This window comes from Protomyctophum parallelum (genome assembly GCF_964188405.1).
Source record: "Protomyctophum parallelum genome assembly, chromosome: 2".
Classification (NCBI taxonomy): domain Eukaryota; kingdom Metazoa; phylum Chordata; class Actinopteri; order Myctophiformes; family Myctophidae; genus Protomyctophum; species Protomyctophum parallelum.
In genome coordinates, this window is record NC_139699.1 from 43,209,056 (window position 1) to 43,236,122 (window position 27,067).

Below are 27,067 nucleotides of genomic sequence, written 5' to 3' on the forward strand. Positions count from 1 at the left end.
TTGTGAATGGGAAAAACACTTCCGTGACCCAGGGGACGTGTTATTTTGACGTCGGTACTACAATGTCATGGCCAAAATTGGGGCGCCAGGTTGAAATCTTTTTTTAAGCTTTACAACAAATACTATTCTGTAAAAGCAAACAACATACAACTCTCATGATTTAGCATGCTGCCAAGTAGGCTGAAGAATGTCCGGGCTTTACGGTACCTGTCAGTGTGAGCTTGATGACTTTGAAGACGATGAACTTTCCGTGCTGGTCTTTGTAGAGGGAGAGCAGGTTCACCGAGGGGCACGACGACTGCAGAAACAAGACCGCACATCCTGCCCAGGGCCGGTGATGCTGCTCCACAGTCTGGTCTGCCATTCTCTGACCACACAATGTTCATAGAATCGTCACTTAGTGTCTGTCAGGCAGAAACCTTGTATCTTCACATTTATTTTGTTTTCTTTTCCCCATAAATCAGGGGAATTAGATGAAACAAGGAATGAGATGATGTATGATGATAAGAGCGCCCCTCACTTCACACGGGTGTGACTTTTATACTTCACTGTGCCAAAAATACAATATTTAGTTTATTATCTACAAGCTCACAACGGGTCGCACTTGAATAAAAATGATACCGATATATCTGAGAAAACGTTTCCTTCTATAATGGGCTGGCATGCCCAAAAAAAGGGACACCAGGTTGACAAATTGTTACGCGTGCCTGTAAATATTTAACCACTCACTGCCAAGTGTTAAAAGGAGCTCGTGACTAATAACTACCGGTACATTAGAACACAGGTTCTTTGTTCCATTCTCTGAAAAGTAACAGTTTTGGACATACAAGGTTTCCACCAGATAGCGAATAGGACAAAGAATACATTAAACAAAAACACATTGTCTGATGATGCTCAAAATAAGAAATGATTGTCCCCACAGCTGCTCAAGTGTGCCGCGATAAATAATCTCTGAAGTCGGAGTGACGCACAGAACCCAGCAAAAGCGCAAGCTTACGCGCGCGGACGTTGCCTCAATGCCTGCTATACTTCCGCTCCCATGTTAATTAATGCAGTTTGTCTCATTGGCTGCGCACAGATGTTCTGCTCGTGCACACAAAGACAAATCTTCCGTTTTGAGCTGAATAACGCGTGTCCGTGTGTGCTATTGCAGTGTCGAGGACCTACAAATTGATATGTATTTGGCCACGGCGGACCCCCATCTGAAAATGGTTTGAAAATCTGCATCATATCACCCAAAAAACATATTATTATTGTTTTGAAGCGAGACAATAACCATTGTGGGATGAAGCATGTTAAATCAAGTCATACAGTTTGCAACTTTGAATATGACCAGCATTTACCGTTTTTCTCTTTATTATGAAGATTAGGTACTATTTTTTGTATAATGTTTATATCAATGTATCGAGGTAGCCTACAGTTCAACTTCTGGCAAGAGGTAAACCACCGGCCCAGGCCGTAGCGTAACGGTCTGGGCACCGGACTGGTAATCCAGTCGCAGTGTGCCGCGGGTTCGACTCCCGGACCCGACACGGCCTTTACTGCATGTCATCCCCCCATCTCTCTCCCGTTTCCTGTCAGCCTACTGTCTGTCCCTTCAAAAATCAATAAAAGGCGTAAGCCGCAAAAAAATATAAAAAAAAAAAAAAAGAGGTAAACCACCTCGATATCAAGGGCAAACCATTTATCAACTAGAAAAAGTGCCCTTCTGGGCACAGGTCTCCACCAGGATAGGAATGTAGGACATTGCAGCTTGCCTTCATCTGGTGGTTGGATAAAAGGGCAACAAAAGTAAATTATCCACAGATCCGTGCAGTTAGAGGTAAAAACACTTTTCGGCCAGTTATAGCGCCACCTTGAGGCTGAGTTGAAATTGTTCATGTGGCATTTCGTCCTCGGCCTAGTGGGAATGTGCGTGCACAATTTCACGGAAATCACGCGATGTGTTCATGATTTGCAGCATTTTGTTTGAAACTGAGCACTCCTGTGAACTTTGGAAGCCAATCTTAACCAATCAGGATGGAGTCTGAGAAATCTGAAAGACCGGTTTCGTTGAATGGCTCTAGAGAGACTGTGTACCAATTTGCGCGATGTTTGGACAAAATCTGTAGGTGTACTGTGCAAAAACTTGTTTTGCACAAAGCGGCCTCCTGGTGGCGCTATAACAGGCCGTTCTGGAAAGTTTGGGGCTGAGGTTCGTCGTTGGCATCCAGGGAGTGTGTGTGCAAAATTTGGCATCGACCGGGTTAACGGTGGCCGAGATTAGCTGCTCACGGACACAGGGACACACACACGGACGGACGGACGGAGTGCAAAACATACTCTCCCCCCATGCCTTCGGCCTGGTGGAGACAATAATAAAGAAGTACATAGCTGTACCTTGGCTACAGTAGAATCAGTAACAGGGGGCAGAGACATGGACGCTCAGTGTACAGCAGGAAATAAAAAGGCTGTGGATGGATCCTACACAACAAATGCTATATGAATGGCACTTCAATGTCACATCATGGGAGGAAAACATCAGAAACGTGCACCTCTAACAGCCTAAAAGAGGCTTGCCGCGGGTCACAGCCAAGGTCAGGGGAGAGAAGGGGTGAGGCTGGTTTGGGCACTGTGTCAGTCAGACAAGACCACCCAAACCTGGTAGCTGGAGTGAACTGTGACACTGTGTGACTGTGGAGCCAGGGGAGGGGGAGCCAAGGCACAGATAGGAGGTGTGCCATGATACGCATGACAGCGGAGCTAGCAGCGCTGCAGAGCTCCGGACATAGGCGTCGGAGGGGGGGGGGGGGTCATTTGGGTCTGAATGTCCCGGCACTATTGGGGGGGATGCCTGGTCTATTTATTTATTTCCCCCGCCCGGCACTGGTGCATGCCATGGTGTATTGGCTGCATACGTGCAGTAATTAACTGCAGTCTCAACTCGATCAAGGTGTCAGCCATGCTAATAAAACAATGTGAGTCATGACGTCCTCCCTCCCCCCACACAAAATAATGTCCCCGCACTTTTTACGTCCTGACGGGGCCACTGGCTGATGCTAGTGCTGATGCTGGATGAGAGGGAGTGCAGGGCAGTGATCCAGGAGTCCCGCTGGACTGCTAGAGTGCATCGCAGCTCTCCTGACTGGATGAAATTATTTATCTATCCCTAACTGAACATGTTTTTTCTGTTTACTAAGCCGGAGAGCCAGGGGGAGGGGGGTGGGGGACCAGTTACTGAACTAAGACTCTAGTAATGATTACTAGAGCTAATAATTTAACACTTATTTTAACAAAAGAAATAAAGAATGTCACCACATTTTTGATTTGGACTGCCAGACAGACATGGCCTTAGAGCAGTGGTTCTCAGAAGTGGTCCGAGGGTCCATGAGGGTTTAAACACTTAAGCCTTTTATAGCCGGCTCTTCGAACATAGCCAATCTACAAGCTCACTAGCTTGTAGCGCTTGTGAGCTTGTATAGATTCTCTTTTGGGGGTGCTGGACTGCTGGCATAAAATTATTTCAAATGGCGGTTCTGTGGCCAAATAAGCATTCATTTGGTGTTCCTTGACATGAAAATGTTTGAGAATCTACTAATGTAGAAATGGAATCCACTCTGACTGCGTGGCTCCAATGTGGATCTATTCACGGTTCTCGATTCCACGTGGCCAGCCCGTGTGACATCTGTCATGTATACGATGTCAGCCCTCTATGACTCAAAATTTCAGTCCGATCATTGATTTCCATTATGAAATTAAATTTAAATTTAAATTTAAAGAAAGTTTAAAACAATGTGACAGTGAAGAAATTTAGTATAGGTAGTACATCTATGACTTCCTGGCAGTGTGCACAAGAAATGTGGTGCTGATCAAGATTTAGCTATACGGACACACACAGTATGTGAGTCGTTTGTGGAATCGGTTTTGTTAAGGTTTTTCATGTCTCTCTTCACAAACAGCTAGACTCCTGCGTGCCGTTAAAGAACTCGCAAAAAGCAAAGCTCCCGGCGTCTTTCTCGGCACGTCACTCACAGAGACATCGGGGAGGCTTTTCTACCGTCAACAAAACGTCCAGACTTCCCTCTACTCTCCCCAGTATAGTGTCAAGACTCAAGAGTTCCCCTGCTTTCTGATTCCCCACAGAAGACAGATCCTTCCTTTTCCCCTGATGATGTATATTGGAAGTTGGCCAATTCTTCCATCAAACTGCCAGAGTGCCTTCTTAACAGCGATTCTAAAGTCATCGGGCCCTGTCAGCTGTCACCAGCTCCAGATTTGTCAGCTCCTCTGAGCCAACTTTCAGAGTTACCACAGAGCCATTCCCCCTCGCAAGGTGCCAAGTCTAGGATTCACATTATGAGTCAGTATGTATTACAGTAAGGTTTTTCTTAGAACACCATTCATTCCTCCAAGTAAAACGTTGGTGAAACATTTGTGTCGACTACCGGTACCTTATTTCACTGACGAAAAACGAAGCAAAAAAACTACGCTTTTGATGACTAAAACTATGATGAAATTCATTGACAATTTCGGAGACAAAGAATGTTGAGGAGCATTTTAAAATTTCGACGTCAGGCCTGAATGGGCTAACTAATTAATGTCAAGGAAGGACCCCCCCCCCCCCCCCCCCCGGATCCCCGGACCCCACTTTGAGCGGTACCCATTGGATGCCATAAGATGATGAGCCAGGGCAGAGTAGCCTGACACTCAGTCTGAATGTTCATTTCGTCCCGGACATATATATTTTTTAATGGTAGCGATTCAGGGCTGGAGCCAGGCTACGGGCAGAGGCTTTTGTGCTGGTTCTGGACAATACAACCACCGATCCGATTGACACAACGGGCACAGTACTCCCTGTGGTGGTGGTGTGGAACGCGTGTGTCAAGAAGTCGGTGGTTAGACATAATTATGTGCACACGTCATACGTGCAATGCACACAGCGACATGGTGCATTTATTTTATATTAGGATTATGGCTAATCAATATTATGTAGTACCGTACGATGATGTTGCTTCCCTAAAGGAACAGATCGGCATCGTCAGCTAGCTTGTAGATCTGTTCTTTTTGGCAAGCAACAATCTTATCTTGCACGATAGAATCATGCAAGATTCCATCTGGACAAACCTAATTAAACTCTTCTACTCCAGCCTCATTGCAGAATGCCCAGCTTTTACAGAGGTGACATAAACATGACATCAAAACATGTCACCTTCTTTAACTGAATACTTAACAATTATATTTTTGTACATTTTAGCAGACACAGGATGTTGTTGTCCTCCTGTAAGTGCAAAAAGGACATCATGAATGATGCCAAAATGACAGAACAAAAATGCCACTGTCATTCTGTGTTTGGGGTGAGCCGATAGCCCGTTGTTTTTCAACCAGTGGTCCTTGAGGCAGTTCCAGGCGGTCCCCAGGTAACCAAATTGACCCTTATAGATATTTAACTCTTGAGAGCGTAAAATTAAACCAAATGGACCTATACAGGTCCATTTGGTTTCAATTTACGCTCGCAAGAGTAAATTATTGTTAAACATCTGCATTACTTAATTACAAGAAGTCTACACAACTAGAGAATGTAGAATAATTGTTATTTTGATCGACATTTGCCAAAAGCATGGAATTGTGTCAAATTAGGGATGGGAATTATCGATGAATGCATGAATTGATAGTTGATAATAGTTGATAAGTTTTGATAAGCTTATTATCCGGTTAGTTGATAAGCAGCGTCTTAAAGAATATCTGAGAATCTTCACTGCTGATATACAGAAAGAATAGGAAAAGGCATAATATAATATTCCTTAATCAAATAGTTATTTGACCATTTGCGATACAGAGCCAGGCAACGGCATCTTTGTATGAGAAATATAATTAAATGAAAAGTGCACTGTCTTGTCTGTCACATCACATGCAAAAGCAGAGACGTTTTTCGATTCATTCGATTAGTTATTAAATGTTAATATCCCTACCCTAGCTCAAATGCAGAATAAATAATGAGCCTTGATATGAAAGGGAACTCGCATTACCCGAGTGGTTGATCCACATGGGCTCCCTTTGTTTTGTCAGATAAGTCACAAAAATGTAACCTATAAAAAATAATGCCTAAACGTATTCCATACTGTGTGTGCATGCATATATAGACACATACATAATGTACACACACACACACACACACACACACACACACACACACACACACACACACACACACACACACACACACACACACACACACACACACACACACACACACACAGTTGATGTGAACAAATAACTCCCAACAGATTTTTATCCAGAGTTAACAGTCCATCATTGTTCAATCCTCATTGTACCTTGAACCCTGTCCCTCCCCTCCAATCATTCATTACATAAATTCACATTTAATCACAGCCCCCCGCCCCCCCCCCCCCCCCCCCTCTCTACTCTGAGTCTGAACCAGTGACTGACAGTCTATAACATCATCACACAATGCTGGTGTTTGGGGTCAGTCAAACGTGACAACTCTGTGTGGCTGTTGATGCGTGCAGACGACTACTAGAGCATCATCCCACAGCTGGATTACATACTGTATTATTCCACATGTCACGTTAATACACTTCATAATTTACACCGGGGCCTTACAGGAATCTCATATGTCTCCACTATAGTATATTCTAGAAGTGTTTACTGGTGGTGGTGGTAAGATTAAGCATTCCCCCAGCTGTATTATGAGGATTAAAATATGTCATCATCAAAAGCTTAAAACATTATGCAGCTTGTATGGTTCTCAATGCGAGGGGGGTCCGGTCCCCCCCAGATAAAGGATAGTTAAGAAACCAAAATGGTGTCAAAATGGAACCGAATGGACCTAATTGGTTACATTTTGTTTTGTATACTCTCAATTATCTTATTAAAACGGAGGATTTGCACAGTGAAGGATTAGGGGTCCCAGAGATGAAAGGGGGGATTTAAGTTTACTGATTTAAATTTCAGCTAACAAAAAGCCAAACGTCTCTGGTAATAGCAGGACTTACACTTACACTTAGTTGCATCATGGCAGTTTGGTACCATTTCAGATGCCAGGCAGGCAATCAGAGTTGGGACAGTTTTATAGTTGTTTATGTTCATGACTTCATGACAGCTACTTGTTATGTTGCTCTCTAGACCAGTGGTTTTCAACCCTTTTCATATCAAGGATCATTATTTATCCGGCATTTGAGCCACGGAACACCATTTGATGACATTTAACCTCAATATGTTGTTATCAATTTTGCCCACAATTCCATCATGCTGTATTGATGTTGGTACCGTAGAAAAGATAACAGGCAAACGTTGATCAAAATAACAATACTTCTACATGCTCTAATTGTGTAGACCACTTGTACATTAATTAAGTAATGCAGATGTTTAACAATATTTTCACTCTTCGGGTGCATTTGGTTTCATTTTACACTCTCAAGAGTTAAAGATCTATAAGAGTCCACTTTAAACTAAGGTCCAACTTTCCATCATTTAGCTGGGGACCACCTGGAACCCCCTCAAGGACCACTGTTCTAGACTAGACCCATTTATGCTACACCACTACCTCACAACAATTAAAACAACACCAATTAAGTGTTTAAACAACTGTATACAAAGAAAAAGGGACCAAAAAAAAGAAAAACCCTCAAAACGTGTTTTCTTTCTACCATATCATTCTGTCCTTTATGCGATATCTTTGAATGGTTATTATTAGTTACATTAAATAACCAAGCGCCACACTTAACCTCTTTAACGAATCTTACCTTTTTAGAAGAAAGTTTTAACTTATTGTTCGGTGTGTGTTGCTTTCCTTGGCTTCCTCCTGAAAGCTCACGCCCCACCCACTGAGGGGTTTCCCGGCCTGTGATTGGCTGGCGGTGGAGTCAAGACATGCTCTGATTGGTGGAGAGGGAACGTGCCGACTGACGGGAAGGAAGTGGCTGGAGGCCTCGAGACGTATTTATACTCCGTTAGTATCACGGTGTCGCGCACAATAATAATAAAGAGCTATGTTTTACAAGATACCCACACTGCCAAATTTGTGATTTGTGTAAAACTGACTACACCACAACCTTTTTTGTTATTTTCGGTAGTGTGTAAAATGCTTAAATGTGTTTAAAACCCTAACCCCAAATTAATTATCCATTCATGTTATTCATTATTTATTATTGTTGTTATTATTATTATTATATTATTACTAAGTGCATTTTCTTTTTAAATACGATGGGCATCAAAAGATACACAGTCACAGACTGACTGACTGATTGATTCAATTGCCGGGAAATCAATCATTCAATCAATCAAACTGATTGATTGATGATTGAATGATTGATTTTCAGCATCTGGTTTTCAGAATCTGATTGGCTGGCATGGTCCCATTGTTGTGTAAAGTGACCTAGCTCTTGTAAAATAAATGATTTAATCTGCAGACAGCATGACATTTATCTCTCAATAAAATATTTAACATAATCTGCAGACACTAGTCATCACTGTGCCAGCAGTGGAGTGGCACCATAGTGGCACACTCACACTGCGAGCATTATTGTGTCCACCAGGTGGCGCCAAAGATGGCTAGAAAGCATAGCTCCCAAATCAAGTAATCTGTGTACATTTCCATTAATTTCCCCAGGTGCAAGTTGCAACATTATTCTATGAGACAGTGTTACCAAGACAGTGTGTTTATGTATATGAAATACAACTTTTCTTGTGACCACTGCGCTCTGACTTATTGTGCGTTACCTGCTTAAAATCAACGTCGTAATAAAGGTAAAGGGTCGCACACACACCAAGACTGCATTTTAACGGTTGTATTATTTACATACATCATGAATGGATAAGACGTTTCGGCTATCCATTCATGATCTAAAGAATAAAACAGTTAAAATGCAGTCTTGGTAAAGTTGGCTATGTTATATTTAATATAAATTGTAGTAAAGGTAAATGTCGCACAGACCCTTTGCCTTTACTACAGTTTGTATGAAATATAACAGTAACAATTTGGCTTCAAATACAGGATTGTAAAGTATGTATAGTGTACATTCTCATAATCAATTACTATGAGGCCACTGACTGTCCGGGGACCCCCAGGGGTCCTTGGGGGGTACCAGGGGGTCCTCAGCGAAATTAGTAAATATAGCATCACAATCATTTTAACCATTTTAACCACATTTTATATACTTTGGCTATTCAAAAAATACAGGTTGCATCGCAATGCTTTGTGAAGTATGCTTGTAGATCTGCTATATATTATTTTTTTTTACTTTGAAAGTACAATTTTTATATATTTTTTGAAACATTTTAACAACACAAATCTTGCACAAAACGCAAAACGTGACATTGCGGAATAATACAGTAGGCCTATGTAGTCCAAAACTTTTAAGACTTTTTAATACCTAAAAAAAAGAAAGAAATCAAATCAACAAATTGGTCAAACATTGACCAAATTGTCAAATAATATAAGAAAGAGACAAACATTCTGAAAACATTCTGATTTTTACAGAATGAATCTGTGGAACCAAGTCAAACTAAACTGAATGTCTCAACTCCATGTTCAACCATAGCCTACCTACCAACCTCAGACCATCAGATAAAAAGGAGATTTTTGTTTTTCAAGGGGGTACACCAAATTTGTAACAAAGTAGAACAAATTAGAACATTTCTGTATTCTGGTGGATTTGGGGAGTTTATATACTTGTATCAGGCTTTACGAACATAGGATCCATTAAAAAAAGAAAAGCTACAGAAATTGATTTGACGACTGAAGCAATACAAGAGCCATCTTTAGTAATATCTCTTCATTCTTCTATCTGCATTCAATTACAATTTAGAGTGTATGTGTAGGCCAGGCCTACTACACTGTATGTGGGACTGGACTTTACCCAGACATAGCCTAATATAGGCTACTGTACATAAAAAGCAAGAGTAAAAGAATATCTGTGCGTTCACGGGCAGACGCAAAGATACAGTCTACCATTCATTGCCAATGGAAGCCAGCGACATGAAAACGCAAAGATGCAGTCTACCATTCATTGTCAATGGAAGCCAGCGACATGACGATGCAAATATAAAGTCTACAAATCATTGCCAATGGAAGCCAGCGACATTGCAAAGATAGTCTAGCATTCATTGTCAATGGAAGCCAGCGACATGACGATGCAAAGATACAGTCTACCATTCATTGTCAATGGAAGCCAGCGACATGACGATGCAAAGATACAGTCTACCATTCATTGTCAATAGAAGCCAGCTACATGACTATGCAGATACAGTCTACCATTCATTGTCAATAGAAGCCAGCTACATGACTATGCAGATACAGTCTACCATTCATTGTCAATGGAAGCCAGCTACATGACTATGCAGATACAGTCTACCATTCATTGTCAATGGAAGCCAGCGACATGACGATGCAAAGATACAGTCTACAAATCATTGCCAATGGAAGCCAGCGACATGACGATGCAAAGACGCAATGATACGGCTGCTCCACACTTGTGATCTTTGCGTCTGCCCGTATGAACGCAACATAACATTCCCACTCTTTCATTGATGAGAGAGAGGTTTGACCGGGTTGACCACCACGCAAAAAATTGTGAAATCCCCCAAACGCAGGAGAAATTTTGGCACAGGAGCAGCACAGGAGAAATGGTCAAATAAAAGGAGTCTCTTGCAAAACGCAGGAGGGTTGGCAGATATAGTGTTCATTACGATTATTTAATTATGTATTTATTTGGGGGGGGGGGGGGGGGGGGGGGGGGGCGTTACCGCATGAAACTGTTGAGAACCACTGTCGCAGGTGGAGGAGAGGTCTCACGAACGACGATGTCAACCAAGTGTTAAAGACAGTTTTTTTATTCATAATAGACAAAAGAAAAGTCATAATGTTTTCTACGGGAGCCCTTGTCGGGCGACTGAACGGAGCTTCTGTGGTTGATGTGTTTGACAAACTTGAGCGTCTCTCTGTCTCTGTAGACCAGGGCCAGTGAGTTGTCCTCAGGATGAACTGTCAGGAGCTGTACGAGTCAAATCACAACAACGCACTATAAGCACACACAGAGGCCATTTATACCGTCATATACTCATGGATTAAAGCTAAATGAAATCTCACAAATGAAAAAATGCTGCTAGGCCAAGTCCTAATATGTAATTTGTGAAACAGCGTGAAATGAGTCACCACACGCTGGCGCCGTGTGTCCTACACACTTAACACAACATGTAAAATTACAATGTTTTGGTAGGTGTTTTTGATGCAGGACACAAGACATGCTGATTCTATGGAATCAAATTACTATAATAATCAAACATTTTTCTGACATTTTCAAGATGTTTTGACAAGCAAAAGTGTAAATAGATCTGCAAGCTCAGTTTTTTGTGTTGTTCTTTTTAGTTTTTTTATCTTCACAAATAGTGAAAATGTTGTGTATAAAACAGGGTTCACGTGGGTCACACTCACCTCCTCATCTTCTTCATTAGCGACATAAGACGTGAAGCCTCCAAACTCTGGTTGCCAGTCTAAGAGAGAAAAACAATGTTCAGGAATCGTATCATAATATAATACAGTAGTTCTTAAACAAACCAGAAGAGATGATTTATGTAAGAAAATAATTCAAAAAATATATATACAAGCTCACATACTGTATAACTAGTACATCTGTATGGTAAGAAGTAGGTCGGGAGTGGCTTATTGTCTGCATCAGCCGAGTCTGTCCCTGTTACAATGCGCTAGACCGCTGGGAGATGGATTGCTGAGGTGGAGCGCCACACCTACCATCAGCAACCACGACTTGCCTCACCCAAGCACCCGTTCTACTCATACACTGAATTGGCGGTGCCCGGGATCGAACCAGTGACCTTGTGGTCCACTTGTGGTCTATACGGCGAGTAATATTAGATTATACAACAGTAAGGGCCGATTCATACTCCTATTTTACCGCTGTTTCGGTGCTGTAGTGACGAAATGATTTCGGCTCGTCAGACATTTTCAGTAGCACTGAAGAGCCGACTTTAGGACTTTATGACCTGATGGTCAAGATTCAATTCACCCCCTGAGCAAGCAGGCAAGCACTAGTTAGCTCAATGGTAAAAAGAAATGTCTGCACTTGCGCAGGCAGTCCGGGTTACTAGAGGAAAGTTATAGTGCAGCTTTAACCCATTTTGGGCGGGAACCCCTTTTGGTGTTTAAACATTATGTTATAATTTAGCTATTGAAAAATAGCAGATAATACAAGCTCATAGCGCGCCACCGAGTGGCACGCTACGAGCTTGTAGGTCTGCTATTTTTAGAAAAATCATGAAAATGTGGCACAAATCTTTGAATACATATTTCAGAGCGAACATTTTAAACTAAAATATTGGCTTCTGGGGGGTCCCTGGAACTACCTATTTTTAGATGGGGGTCCGTGGCCCAATAGAGATCATTTTGGGGGTCCTTTTTTTTTAACTAATATTTTTTATCCCACGATTTTGTAACCCATTTTCCACCCCTGTGTCAATCATCTAATGTGATCCTGGGCTCTACACACCCTCCACCAACCTAGTCACCATATGTGGGGGACAAGGGAAGAGCAACGGACTTGAACTCATGCTTCCTTCATGCCTGAGTGTCCAAGTTGCTCCTTTACACCTGACAGGGGGGAGTTTCCCTGGTTGGACGTAGCGCGTGGAAGGAACACGTTATTCCAACCAGTTCGTTTCCCCTCCATCAGGTGCCCCGGCTGGCCAGGGGGAGGCAGTTTAGTGACCAGGATTACTGCATGTTTTTTGTGAGGGTACCTACCCTAGGGGGTCCTTGACATGAAAAAGGTTGAGCACCACTTTCAGAAAAATGTTAGGATTTTGAACCTTCTTTTTTTTATCGACCTCAGTCCAAAAAGGGTTAAGACATGAAGCATGTGACTGAATGGGTGATTGTCGCAGACTGACCCGTACAGCCAAAGGGCAGGATAAGGTCCAGAGCGTACTCTGCCCTCGCTGCCTCTGCGTCGTGCAACAACGTGTAGTCCCCGTGAGTCCACTGACGGAGCTCCCCCGAGCATTCTGGAACACTGGGCTCTGAAGAGGGACAACGGACAAACAAACAAACAAACACACACACACACACACCGCCAGTACATATAAGCACTAAAGCAAGTCCACCAACACTGGCAGGCTAAATCTCATTTTGCCCTCCTATCCAGATTGGAATCAGATTGATACGATTTGATCAAGTCTACAACTGCAAAAAAAAAGGAAACAGATTTTTTGTCAATCAAATTTGAAGCACATTCCTGTGTGGTTTGAAATGAGATTCACATGTCTCAGTCTGGACAGTCGGACACTGAAGCCTGACTTATAATTATAAATATATTATACGAATCACGTATATGACAGTGTTGCTCGCCGGACACGTGTCACATCGTGACACGTGTCCGGCTTGTAGACCTGCTACCTTTGCTGAGCAACGCCATCATATGACAGAATATAAATTAAGCAGTACTCACACCTATGTTGTTATGTCATTATTAGCACATCAACCAATGCAGATATAGGCTGACCGAATACAGACATACAACCTGATCACTTGCAAATAACAAGTGTGGACACTGGACAGTCAGTCCTGAAGATCCGATTTGCCTGTATTGACACGTTGCTGGCTGCTAGATCGGCTATTTGACGTTATTTGTCTTCTCGTATGCTTAACTTGAAACCTAGCATTCCTATCCTTTTAGTTTAATGTTCAGCGAAAATAAATCTACAAGAGCTAGTTTATGGGTCCTATAGAGTGTCGCAGTCCCTCCCCCTTTCAGAACGACGAGTTGCCCAGGAAATTAATCCCAATGCATTTTTCCCATAGGCTTTTCTTAAAGTATTTATTTAAAGACGGTTACGCCGCGGACAAAGCCAACTCGGATCGTGACATATCATGACAATGAACACAATATTTTGGGCCGATCAAATCATTAGAAAGAAGAAAATAAAGGCAGGAGACAACACTATTTGTTTTGGGGGACTGCGACGCTCTATATGTGACATGCGCTTGGACCACTCCACCAGCGGACGCCACAGATTTGTTTAATTTTCTTATATGAGGTGATCTAAAATCCCCCTTTGGGGATTACAATGCCAATAAGAAAGCACAGGAGCCTGTGGACTTAGCGCCCTCTACCGATATTGACATCAGACTTCTGTGCTCTCTATGACATACCGTTAAGTGCTCAACACAAACCTTTGTCTTTGGTTTTACTTGATGATTGTGGATCTGTCACAGACCCCGTGGCTTCTCCGTCCCTGGTGTAGTCATCTTGCTGTTCGCTCTCCTCCTCCTCCTCCTCTTCCTTCACCTCTTCATCATCGTTAGGACAGAGGTAGTGCAGGCTGAGTCCCGTGAAGTTGGACAGGAGAAGGAAGAAGGCTTCCGAACGCAGCAACTCCCAACACTCACTCACACACGGAGGCAACGTATCCAGCGACGCAGTCTCGTAGCATCTGAATACACACAAATAAGCGTGTTAATAAATGTGTTAAAATCTGTAATGTACAGTTAAACCCATTCAGACCCGAGGCCGATTCTACAAATGTCTTCTAAAGGCGAACAGTTTTCTGGAAAAGCTCATGTTGCTATACCAGTAGTGCTGAAACTGTTTTATGTCAAGTACCCCCAACATTTTGTGTCTTTGGCCGCAGACACCCATCTGAAAATATTATTGTTCCATGGACCCTGGAACAAATGTTGACTTTAAAAAGAATATACCGGTATATTCAAAGATTTCCTAAAATCTAAATGTTATACCAATCCATACAATGCACAGAACTGGTAGTGGGGCTGGCCGGCTGGGCGATATGGACAAAATCTAATATTCTTTACCAAATAGTAAATACCTCAATATGGACATCATTGAGTTGATTATGTTGGGGATAAATAGTGATGCTTTCACAAAGTATTTACATTTTATAAATAAGCATCAGTAATGACTATGTAATAACTAAGTGGGCAAAGACAAATTATAATAGAAGCGCTAGAACAGTCAAGTACGTTGACATCACTTTACTGTAAAAGTATTTAATTCAATTTGAGAAAATTCAACAAAAACATTGACCAAAAACTACTTTTTGATAGAATTATTTCAATATATTAAACTTCAACATGTGGAGAGAAAAATACGTTTAAATAATGAACAAAGAAGTAAATATAAAATACACATGAACTGAACTTTATTTAATTAACCACTTAAACCCTATAAAAAGCATTTCAAATAGATCTGTCTGGAACTGTTGGACCTCGGTCAACAGACCCTACAGGGTCCAAGCAATCAATATCCATGTGAGCTACAGTACCCAACTTGACACGCTGTCAATTCCACTTGGTAAATAAGATAAATATATTCATTAGGAAGATAAAATGAGTGAAATGTCTCACCGCTTATTGGGGGGACCTCGTCTTGTCCACTGGACGTCAGCTGACTTTAACGCTTCGCTCACCTCCATGAACTTCTCTTCCTGATGGTGACAGAACCCAGGTCAAAGGTCAAACACCCCACTGGAAGAAGGAGGAGGCTCCTGCATTCAAGCACTGGTTAAATTAAATGACTAGTACACTTCATCTTGAGAGAATAAGGTATTTCCTGAGAAACAGGGAGAGACAGTTTGATAAGGTTTGGCTGCCCCTTGTCCATTACAGTAGTAGAAACAATTAATAGACAGGATACCATTGATATGGTTGACTGTACGCCATTTTCTTTTCAGATGTTTTCCATGAGCTTTCTATCATCTTATTATATAGTATGCAGTGTCACTGAGCAGTATGGGTGGGAGGGTTAAGGGTCAAACACCCAAGGTCTAATAACTCCACATTTATTGTCACAGTAGTAGTAGCTCTTCACGGGTCCCCTGATGCCAATCCGGACCCGTGATTTACCATAATCACTGGAACCCGGTTCCAGGGTCCATTACCTCGGTACCTCGGGTCTGTTTATCATTATGTATAATACCCGAGTGGATCCGAGAAAACCCGTGCTCAACTTGCAACGGGCATTGCCCCTATTGAGTGGAGTGAAAGATGAATTGAGTTTCTAAAATAAATAAAATATTGAAGTTTTAATTATTTTTGTTTATTAATTATAATGTATATAATTAGTAATGTTCATGATAAAATGCCACAATTATTTTCTACTCAGTCTGTGTCTCATAGGAGGACATCATCATTTGGCACATTTCTTTTTTTTTAAACTAATTATCTTTTTTTAATAGATTTTTATTATCGCGAGAATGATGGCTTAGTACCAATTATTGCATTGCAACTTTTCAGAAATAGAAAGCCTGCCGTTTCTATTAGCTTGGATTCCCCATCGATGAGGTCACTGGTGGACGGGTTTCTGAACTGCCCACAGCCCTCCCATGAGACACAGACCATGTTGGAAAGAAATGGTGCCATTTTATCATGAACATTTACAGGAGAGACGGCAGAAAGACGAGAGAGACGGAGAAAGGTGGGGGGCAATTTACCACGAGGAAGTTCTTGAGCTGGATCTCAGAACTGTCCTCAAACTCCCCCTGGATCTGCTCCTGGTAGCAGATATCCAGGTACGTTGGGTTCACCCACTCCAGTAGCAGTGTCTCCTGTGCAAACACCACAACGTTGAACAGGAACTCATGAATACATTACATACACATTCACATGCATTAGAAGCCCGACCGATGCCAGATTTCTGGGTCCGATCGTGATGTTGGAGACAGCGAAATCTTGAAAACAATTTGAAAAAAAGTTTGATTTCTTAAGGGAATCATTGTTTTAAAGGACAACTTTAGTTTTTTTCAACCAAGGTTCATGTTTTAGGTTGTCATTAGATAAAGTAAAAGATGACTGTTAATTGTTTTTCATTTGCTGCTTTCTTTCGTTTTAGGGATTTTAGCTCTTTTTGACAGGGGGGCGGGGGCATTCGAGCATGGGGCTAAATATGTATTTTTGTACAACATTTTATGGTGATTTATTTTTGTATTATTTACTATAGTCCTAATAAACCCCAGGAAATTACATCTGACCACAGAAGATCACAGGATCTATTGAATGTAAAGGAGGCCTACTGGGGGAAGGCTTATACTGTGTGTGTATAGGCTCAATATGTCAGTTTGTAGACATACAAAGATCTTGTGATCTTTTGTGGCCAGATGTAATTTCTTGGGGTCTAGTAGGAAAATAAAATGAAATCGCCATAACATTTTGTGAAAAAATACATATTTAGCCCCATGCTCGAATGCTTATCAAAAAGAGCTAAAATTCCCAAAACAAAAGAAAGCAGCAAATGAAAGAAATTTAACACTCACCTTTTAGTTTCTCTAATAACAACCTAAAACATGAACCTTGGTTGAAAAAAACTAAAGTTGTCCTTTAAGTATTTATTACACTTCAATATATAAAGAGAACAAGCAAACAAGTGCATATAAAATACACATGACATAAACTGAACTTTGAAGTGTCGTGCACAGACATTTTGAGGGGCAGGTGCTCAAGTGAAAACAGCGGGTGGAACCGCCGGCTGCTTTAAATAGTGTTTGAGATTTATAGATTTGGGGGCCATAAGTAATATATTGAGACGCTTTTAATCCAGAATTGGTCGATGTCACCATGGGCCACATACTGTACACTGTACAAAACAAAAAATAAAATGAACAAACAACGAACTTTCAAATGGACACTTTGCTGTCCATTTGAAAGTTTTGAACTCAAATGAGCACCACTGACATAGAATTTTCAGAAAATGTTTAGGATTCAGAAGACTTTTTTTAAAGAATCGGCCCAGGTCTAAAATGGGCTAGGGTCTCAACCAGTGTTGTTTTTGTCGACTAAAACTAAGACGAAAAATTTTCGTCGACTACCTTTTTTCACTGACTAAAACTAAATAAAAACTAATCTATGATGACTAAAACTAAGACTAAATATACTGACAATTTCGTCAACAAATATAAACTGGACTAAAATGTTAGGAAGGGACTAGTGGACAAGAGATCCAGTTTTATGCTGGGTTGCAAGCTGAAAATAGCAGATATACAATCTCACAACGCGTCTGTGAGATTGTATATCTGCTATTTTCAGCATGCAACCAAAGTGTAAAATATGTTACAACGACATCAAGGCCTGTCAAAACACATTTTAGTCGACTAAATCAACTGTAGATTTAGTCGACTAAAATCGTATGACATTTAGTCGACTAAAACTAGACTAAACACTATAACATTCCAGGCGACTAAAATGTGACTAAAACTAAGTGAAAACTATTCAAGAGACTATGACTAAAACTAAAATAGAAATTTGCTGCCAAAAACAACACTGGTCTCAACCTGAATCCGTTTGAAGTACCGGTAACCTTACGTCTCTCGGTAGGTGAGGGCTCCTGGGGACGGGTGTCTCCACGTGGCCAGCAGGGCGATCTAGAGACGGCCCGTGGAACCAACCGCTGAGAGACAGGCGACACTTGTCCTCCGACAGGACCTCTGCCACCTGGAGCACGTTATGATGACACAAAACCCACAGGCTTAGAAATAGATTCCGTCGGGTGGAAACCCCATCATATGTCCAAAACTCTTTACTTTTCAGGATTCAAATTCAAAAGTAGCAGATCTACAAGGCCAAAACTCGAGCTTGCGGTTCTGCTACTTTTGATGCTTTCATGGGATGGTGTCGCATGATTAAGTGAAGGGCGTTAATTTACGAGAGAAAAAAAGAATCACAAAAAGTTAGAATATGATGATAAGAGAGGTTTCTGCCCGACAGACGATATACTGTACTCCATTGAGTTACGGTACTACTCCAAAGTGTTTTCTTTTAGTTTTTTCCTTTCACTCTGCTACATTTCAAATAGAAATATATTATACTTTCCTAGGAAGGGACTCAAAAATATATGTTTTGAATTTACCACGTAAACTCTATTTCAAATATAGTGGAAAATATCCGATCTACAAGCTCACAGCACAAATGATTGAAAGTTTCAGAATATCCCTGACATTTTTGAAATATTTTGGAAAATGTACTTTTGAATGCGTGAGTATTTTACTTGAGTATGCTTCTTCCACCACTGCATGTACACTTGGGACTCCCAAGTGTACCTGAAAAAAGGGTTAACTGTAGCGTGATATCATATTTATGTAAATGAATTTAGTTTTTATTTTGGAAATGGAAGGCTGTTACCTTGTGGAAAGATACTGGTGAAACTTCAAAGAGGATCAACGTGTTCCAAGATGGTACGAGAGACTTGGCTACACTCTCTGGCTGGTAGTGACCTGACAATAGACACACACAAGTCTTGGTCTACTGCTCTCTTGCACACGCACACACGCACACGCACACACACACACACACACACACACACACACACACACACACACACACACACACACACACACACACACACACAGTCACACACACACACACACACACACACACACACACACACACACAGTGGCACTCACTGTCTGTGGTGTACAGGTCCAGGGTTCCCCCATCGCTGGTCTTCCAAGGAGGGACGAGGTATAAGATAAATGCTACACGCCTGTCCTCCAGTTCATCATCATGACACAGAAGCACATCTAGAGGAGATTATGTTCACAAATCAATGGAAAGTGATATGGCTGTACCTCTGACTGGATCTCCAGTTGAGAATTTCATATTGTCAGCCGTCAGGCGGAAACCTCTTATATTCTTTCGCGTAAATGAACGCCCTACTTGATCATAATACGGCATCACACGAAAGCATCAAAAGCAGCAGATCTGCAAGCGTGAAGCGCTTTTCTTAGCTTGTAGATCTGCTACTTTTGAATTTGAAATCCTGAAAAGTAACAGTTTTCGGACATTAGGAGGTTTCACAATTCCACCTGACAGAGACAATGCAGTCCCACTGTGTAATAACAATTTTAGTAGTCTTTCGGGGGCTACACCTCCGGTAGCGCCGCTGTCTGTTGGGACTGCGATTCCCAGAATTCAGTTAAAAAGCAAAAATACGGAAGTGCCGCTCCAAAGATTTATTCTCCATGGTCTAAGGCAAGAGCCTAAGATATTTTGGAAATTAACATTCTCAGAAGTGTAGTTTTTTTACTTTTAAATATATAAATAAATACTTGGTGTCTGCGTCATTTTAGCACTAGTGATTGGGGGCAGAAACTACTACTACTAACTATTAAAAATAACGTTTTACATGAATGTGGAATGGTTTTTTTTTTTTTTTTAAGATATTTTTTTGCGGCTTACGCCTTTTATTGATTTTTTAAGGGACAGATAGTAGGCTGACAGGAAACGGGAGAGAGATGGGGGGATGACATGCGGTAAAGGCCGTGTCGGGTTCGGGAGTCGAACCCGCGGCACACCGCGACTGGATCACCAGTCCGGTGCCCAGACCGTTACGCTACGGCCTGGGCCATGTGGAATGGTTATTGTGGAAAATATGCTAGTGAAAGACTATATCAATAATAACTTTTGTATAATTGGAAAACAATTACACAGTATCCAATGTTTTTTTTATTATTATTATTTCTTCCTGGTTTTAGTTTAAAATTCTATTTGCTCGCAAGCTTGGGAAATGTGCATAATAAGGACCTAACAGTATGACTGTGATGAATACATAAACTTTACATACACTAGTAAGTTCAAATGTTATAATTTTTTGTGATTTTTGTGATCAATTTTGTGATGATATTGTGGGGATCGTGCGGACAAAACTATTCACAAAATTAGCCTTTATTTTTCTAAATATTAATCAGTAATGCCTATATAATAACCTAAGTGGATAAAGACAAAGAATAGAACAGCTGTAACAGTCGACAGGTACGTTCAGAAAACACTGTAATGCAGCCTTAAAAACCAGGAGTAGGCCACACTTGTAGTTGTCATTCACCATTATGATGTCCAAAATCCCACACAATATCTAGTTTCATAACACAATATCATTCAGCCCTAAAGAACTAAGAAGTGTTACACTAAATAAGTAAAAAGCTCACCGGTATATTGGTACTTGGCACAGGAAATATCCACTGTGGACTCCAACTCAACCCCCAGGACTTCTGCTAGCCAGCATCGGAACTGCCCAAATAGTGCTGCCCTGTGATGGGACAGAAATGTTTATCAACTATGGGGGTCCTTGACATTAAATAGTTTGAGAACCAATGATATAGAAACATAGGTTTTTCAGGAAAATGTCATGATTTAAAAGACATTTTGGAGAATCTGTTCTCAGTCCTAAATGGAAAATAAAAAATAAAAACAATAGCAGATATACAAACATACAGCAAGTCACTTTGTGCTACTCTGCAAGCTTGTACATGTACATCTGCTAGTTTAGTCTGGCTAAAGCTAGACCGAATCAGCCGTTGGCAAAAAAATGACCACGACAATGTGATTTGAGCACCGGCGTAGGGTCCATTGGGCCACGCGGGCCGTGGCCCAGTCAGTTTAGTGCTGGCCCAATCTGACTTCAAAGAGAGGGGGTGAAAAAACAAGAAAAACAACAAAAGATAGCCTACTTTGGCACCCCTTGTGCATGCAAATTTCTGTTTAGTATAGTCCTACAACTACAACCTATCTCAAACCCTCACCCTAAACCTAACATCCCACGGGGCAGCACACCTAAACCTAACCTTAACCCATGTCTAACCAATGACTAGTCTAAACTAAGTATGCACCCCCATGCAAGCCGCCTTTGTTTTAAAATTTAAATAGTCCCCCAAACCGTTCACACTTCACACCTATCGGCCGGGGATGCGCTATTATTGGAAGTTCTCGCCACAATCCCTCCTATTCCTTCCATCCATCCCGGACCCACACAATGAAACACGAGAGGTGAAGAGAAAGGAACTCTCTTCACCTCTGGTGTGTCATTGTGTGGGTTCGTGTCCCATCAGTGCAATTGTAATTAACACTGTAGGCCTGCCACTAACTCACCATCCGGGGACCGGCTCCCCTGAGTTTGTGTGTTTCCCATCTTGCAGGTTTCCATGGACTGTGATTACGGATGGCCAGCTGCAGACCAGTGGTGTGATCACAGACGAGGCATTATTGCGACTGTAGGTCGCATTTACTATGAAAAGTAAAACCTGCATATCCGTGTTAAGTCACGCCTCCATATGGTCACGCCTCGTGACATCACACCTCGTGACATCACACCTCCATATATGGTCATGCCCCGTGACATCACACCTCCATATATGGTCACGCCTCGTGACATCAGGCCTCGTGACATCAGGCCTTGTGACACGTCATGCCACCATATATGGCCATCTCCATTCTCCATATATGAAGATCACGACACTGACCAAATCTAACCCTGGATAACCATACATGGAGAAGACTGGATCATCACCTAGATCTTCAGCTGACCTGTTCTGACATTCCAAATGTTGATCCCTCCCCACCCGTCCTACCTGTTCTGACATTCATGTTCTGACTTCATCAAACCCTGTAGACTCAAGACACGCTCAATATATGGCCAGTACAGAATTCATTCCACATGTTGATCTGACCCCCCCATGCCAAAGCAGTCTGCCATCTGCCGTCACCCAGGGGGATGCGTGCACGCGACGTCGCCCTTTAAGGCCCCCCCTCAGGGCGTCTTACTGGTGGTATTATACAATTATATAATGATCTTAACATTACAGTGTGCTACACTACATCTAATTATAGCATTATCTTCCATCTTACGTTATCATATTTATTATTGTTCTTATTGGTCCAACTTGTTTATGCTTGTATTTCCTAGAGACCTCTCAGTGCCTGATATCCCCCAAGAATACAAAAGGCAGAGAGAGCTTCCTGTTAGTTCTGGCAGGAGAGAAAGGACAGTGGGCGGTCCGTGGGGGGGGGTGCCCTAGGCGCGGCGGTCGCTGGGGTGTGGCCAGCACTGGTTTGCTGCACCTGGCCGGCAGGTTTCGAACCACAGCCTGTTGGCCGGGTGTGGCCTTCCCTCCCGGTGCTGGTTGCACCTCGGTGATGGTTCCCCTCCGTGGACTTGTCTATAGCTGGAAGCCTGGAGGAGAGCAGTGACTTGGCCAATCACTGCTGACCCACCAACTGGAGAGTGTAGTGGACTAGTGGTTGAGGGTTGAAACACTCTAAGAAGGTTGGAGACCACCTGATGACCTCTCTTCCAGGCCAAGGCTTCATCCATTAGGAATGGATTACATTCACATCTTCGATGTATTTACAAACTCTCTCTCTCTCTCTCATCCAACGACAACAAAATATTCTAAGTTTTGGGTCTGAGATGCTAAATGTCATCAATTGGTGGTCCATGGCTCAGATGGAGAATAAATAACGGACCTTGATATGAAAAGGGTTGATATGAAAAACCACTGCCTTAATGGAGTTTTTTGTTGGCACTGTCGCGAAATTGGTTGCTCAGGGTGGGACAATGTTGGGTCTCTATAATGTAAAGTGTCTTGAGACAACTACATTTGAATTGTAATGGATTTCTTCTTCTGAGATGGAAGGTAAAGTAGGACAAGCTTGCAAGTAATGTACATACAAACAAACAGACAGTAAGATATTATACCTCAAGCCTGTGATGTGTGGTTCCGTTCTCTTCTTCAAATCATCTGACTGTTAAAGGAAATAAACAGAAGACATTATACAACAGTGTCATTACTGGTCCAAGGCAATGAAATTATGTATTTTGGTTTAGCCTTGTTACAATTATTAATCCCTGATCGCAATAATTTGGGCTAATTGCAATAATTCTGCATTATCTTTAGTCGTTTATTGATTCTGTATAAAAACAGCTGGATAGAATGAACAAGTGTCAAATTTCCATTATGATATCCATGTTGTTGTCCACGCTCTTTAGTTTCAATTTAGGGCAAAACATTTAAAAATTGTTGACATTTTTAAATGTTCAATGGATATGGTCTGTTTTGGTGATAAGTATATTATTTATTTTGTTTATTAGTAATGTCTGACAATGACCTTCGATGACAATGACAGTCATTTCTTTATACATATTTCAGTTATTTGTCAAATCTGCCCTATGAAAAAACATCCGTGCATCAATGTTCCAATGTTCAAACTGGCAAAAACACAATTAATCATCAACTAAAATGTCATGATCGTGACAAGCCTACTTGGGCCTAGTGTACCTGTTTAAATTTGTACAAGTCATTTGACTTCTCATGAAAGTTGAGGTCTAGGAGTTCTCTCTGCAGGTTCTCACCAAAGGTCTCATTGCTGATGAAGTTCTTGATGATGCAGTGAGGGAAGGGCTGGCAATCCAACTCCAGGTTCCCTGCAAAACAGTGTTACATCAAGTTAATTGCGCAGCAATTAAAATGGGATATGATGCCTGAAAATGTTTCATAACAACTCTGCAACATGCCCAGACATGCCCTCCCCCTCCCCTAAGGCAAAGTTGATGTAAGGTTCCTTTTTTACCTTGAACACAGGATGATGATAAATAAAATAAACAATGATTGTCTGATAATGAATAGCTTACATTTAATATGCACTCCTGACGTTTCACTAGCAAAAGAAAATCCCCCTCTAATAATAAGATAGAATACATTGTCGTTTGTATCCTACTTCTGGCTCACCTGCCAGTCCTACTCCTCCTGCCCAACACTCCCTGCTGACTGACAGGTGCCGCCCCTAATTACATCCTGCACATGATTATACATTCATTTTAGTCTCCCGAGACAGACTGAAGGAAAAGAGGGCGCTGGTTTTCCTTTGTTTTGCCAATGGGTTCCCAGATTGCATTCATTGAACTCTGACATTGAACTCTGACAGGGGAGCTGGGCGTCTGGGAGATAGTCTAATGACCATTTATTACAATGTCACGATGTCCATCCATCCATCTTCAACCGGTTATCCTTAGTCAGGTCACGGGGGCAACACGGGAGCTCCAGACTTCCCTCTCCAGAGCAACATTAGTAACTTCCTCCTGGGGGATCCCGACTCCCGAGGCGTTCCAAGGCCAGTGAGTCGATGATCCCTCCAAGTGCAACTTGGTCTGCCCCGGGGTCTCCTCCCAGTGGGACGTGCCTCGAGGACCTCCCTAGGGAGACGCTCGAGAGTCATCCTAATTCTATTCCTAACCAGATGTCCGAACCACCTAAGTTGGCTCCTTTCCAGGCGAGGAAGCAGCGACTCTACTTTGAGTCTCTCTCGTGTTACTGAACTTCTCACCCTATCTCTAAGGGAGATGCCAGCCAGACACCCGTCAGATTTCAAAAGAAGAAAAAAAGGTTGCTATGAATATCAATATGTTTGATCAGTAGTGTAGGCTATATGTTTTATATTCATATACGGTATATAGATTTATTTATTTATTATGATTAAACATTGCATAGGTGTATACAACGTGTACAATATAGAAACTAATGTTTTTCCAACTCCGGATTTCATCATCCTGTCATTTCTTTCCCAACCCTTAGATATAAAAAAATCTGATAAAAAGAAAATACCTTGCATATAACATAAGCCCCTCCCCAAACTGCTGTGGTCCAATCACAGCTAAGCATAACATGAGTTAGACAAACCTCTCCACCAATAGTATATGATAAAAAGGTCAATTCAAGTCTTTTGTAAACAATTCTAACCCATTAGTTTTCAACCAGAGGTCCGGGGACCACCAGTGGTCCTTGAAGGGGTTCCAGGTGTTCCCCAGCTGAATGGAGAGTCCATTTGGTTTCATGTTATGCTCATAAGAGTTACATTATTATAAACATTACATTATTTAATTTACACAATTTTGATCAACGTTGCCTGTTATCTCTCCTAATGGTGCCACATCAATACAGCATGGACATGTGGACATATTATTTAGTTTTGGGTCTGAGAGGCTAAATGTCATCAAATGGTGGTCCGTGACTCAAATGCTGAATCAATAATGGACCTTGATATGTAATGGACAGTACATCATTTTTTGTATTTCTCCCAAGTCACAAACAAATTATAGTATATAGAGAACAAACCATGACAGTATAGCTCTGTTTGTAACCTTACATCACTATGCCAAACGGGGATACCATGACAGTACAGACTGTACAGTACATGTGCATTGCACTGTATACTGTGTATAATATTTATAGTACTGACCATGGCAATAGTGTGTACTGTACGGTGTATACAATTCATATAGAACTGCACAATAGTGTGCAGTATAATATTCATAGTACTGACCATAGCAATAGTGTATGGTATTGTGTGTAGTATAATATTCTTAGTACTAGCAGTACTGTGTGTAGTATAATATTCATAGTACTGACCATGGTAAGTGTGTGTACTGTACTGTGTGTAGTATAATATGTACAGTACAGACCATGGCAGTAGTGTGTACTGTACTGTGTAGTATAATATTCATATAGTACTGACCATGGCAGTAGTGTGTACTGTACTGTGTGTAGTATAATATGCACAGTACAGACCATGGCAGTATTGTGTACTGTACTGTGTAGTATAATATTCATATAGTACTGACCATGGCAGTAGTGTACTGTACTGTGTAGTATAATATTCATATAGTACTGACCATGGCAGTAGTGTGTACTGTACTGTGTGTAGTATGTATCCATAGTACTGACCATGGCAGTAAGCAGCGCCATGAGACCAGGCTGTCTTCACTGCACTCTTCACGTTGTCGTCAGCCAGAATGGAACAAAGTTGAGCGACCTCCTCGCGTTTTTTTCTCCTCTTTCTCTTCGTGTGGTCGCCGTCGTCTGGTTGTCGTTTAGAGTTCATGACAAAAAGGCTCTTATTGACGTCCAAAAACACACCGATATGATACTTGACAACACCAGATGGGAAAGTGTGCAGAACGCGAGCTCTGTATGTGTCGCCCATGAACTACGTCATCAAGGCGTGTCGCAAAAATAACAGAACTACAAGCCAACAAAGCGTCCATCTTGCCTTGTAGTTCTGTTATTTTGGGAAAGGGGAGTACAATGCTTGGATTATTTTCAATAGTTTGCATTTTGAATTGTCTTAAATTGCTCAAACATTTCCATATCATGGACTACCCATTGATATTGATACATATTGGACAGTTATTGCAAATAACATGACATACAAAGAGAATATCTAAAAGTGGATGGCGAAACCATACATTATCTCATTGGGTTAATTTATAGCCAGCAAAATTGT

General features: G+C 41.6%; 2 protein-coding genes across 3 annotated transcripts in view; both read right to left on the bottom strand.

Moving 5' to 3' along the window:
- The window catches only part of tradd (tnfrsf1a-associated via death domain), a 14,927-nt gene extending 7,122 nt beyond the window's left edge, over window positions 1-7,805 (bottom strand). The window contains exons 1-2 of the mRNA XM_083757597.1: window positions 7,743-7,805; window positions 208-367 (exon numbers count right to left, since the gene is read on the bottom strand). Of these exons, the coding sequence (XP_083613723.1) occupies window positions 208-364 (157 nt within the window). The 5' untranslated portion in view covers window positions 365-367; window positions 7,743-7,805. The remainder of the gene's footprint in view (window positions 1-207; window positions 368-7,742) is intronic.
- Window positions 7,806-10,753: 2,948 nt separating this feature from the next.
- On the bottom strand, window positions 10,754-26,716 carry ogfod1 (2-oxoglutarate and iron-dependent oxygenase domain containing 1). 2 transcript variants are annotated; one of them, XM_083759656.1, is made up of 13 exons: window positions 26,509-26,716; window positions 24,067-24,212; window positions 23,487-23,533; window positions 20,941-21,041; window positions 19,420-19,536; window positions 19,139-19,230; window positions 18,323-18,451; window positions 16,459-16,572; window positions 15,374-15,453; window positions 14,183-14,442; window positions 12,901-13,029; window positions 11,432-11,490; window positions 10,754-10,991 (listed from the first exon to the last, which is right to left on the bottom strand). In XM_083759656.1, the coding sequence occupies exons 1-13, from the start codon at window positions 26,663-26,665 to the stop codon at window positions 10,830-10,832; spliced, it is 1,593 nt and encodes a 530-aa protein (XP_083615782.1). In that variant the 5' UTR covers window positions 26,666-26,716; the 3' UTR covers window positions 10,754-10,829. The 2 variants fall into 2 exon arrangements, with proteins under 2 accessions (XP_083615782.1, XP_083615783.1); XM_083759657.1 differs by having other exon boundaries at window positions 24,141-24,212; window positions 26,509-26,670.
- Between the last annotated feature and the right edge of the window lie 351 nt (window positions 26,717-27,067).

Bases quoted from the DNA above. Each gene is read 5' to 3' on its own strand.
- ogfod1 (XM_083759656.1), bottom strand. From the start codon at position 26,665: ATGAACTCTAAACGACAACCAGACGACGGCGACCACACGAAGAGAAAG. The intron at 15,454-16,458 runs GTAAATTGCCCC...TGTCACCATCAG, and splicing joins AGCTCAAGAACTTCCTCGTG to GAAGAGAAGTTCATGGAGGT. The intron at 13,030-14,182 runs GTTTGTGTTGAG...GTCCCTCTTCAG, and splicing joins AAGTAAAACCAAAGACAAAG to AGCCCAGTGTTCCAGAATGC.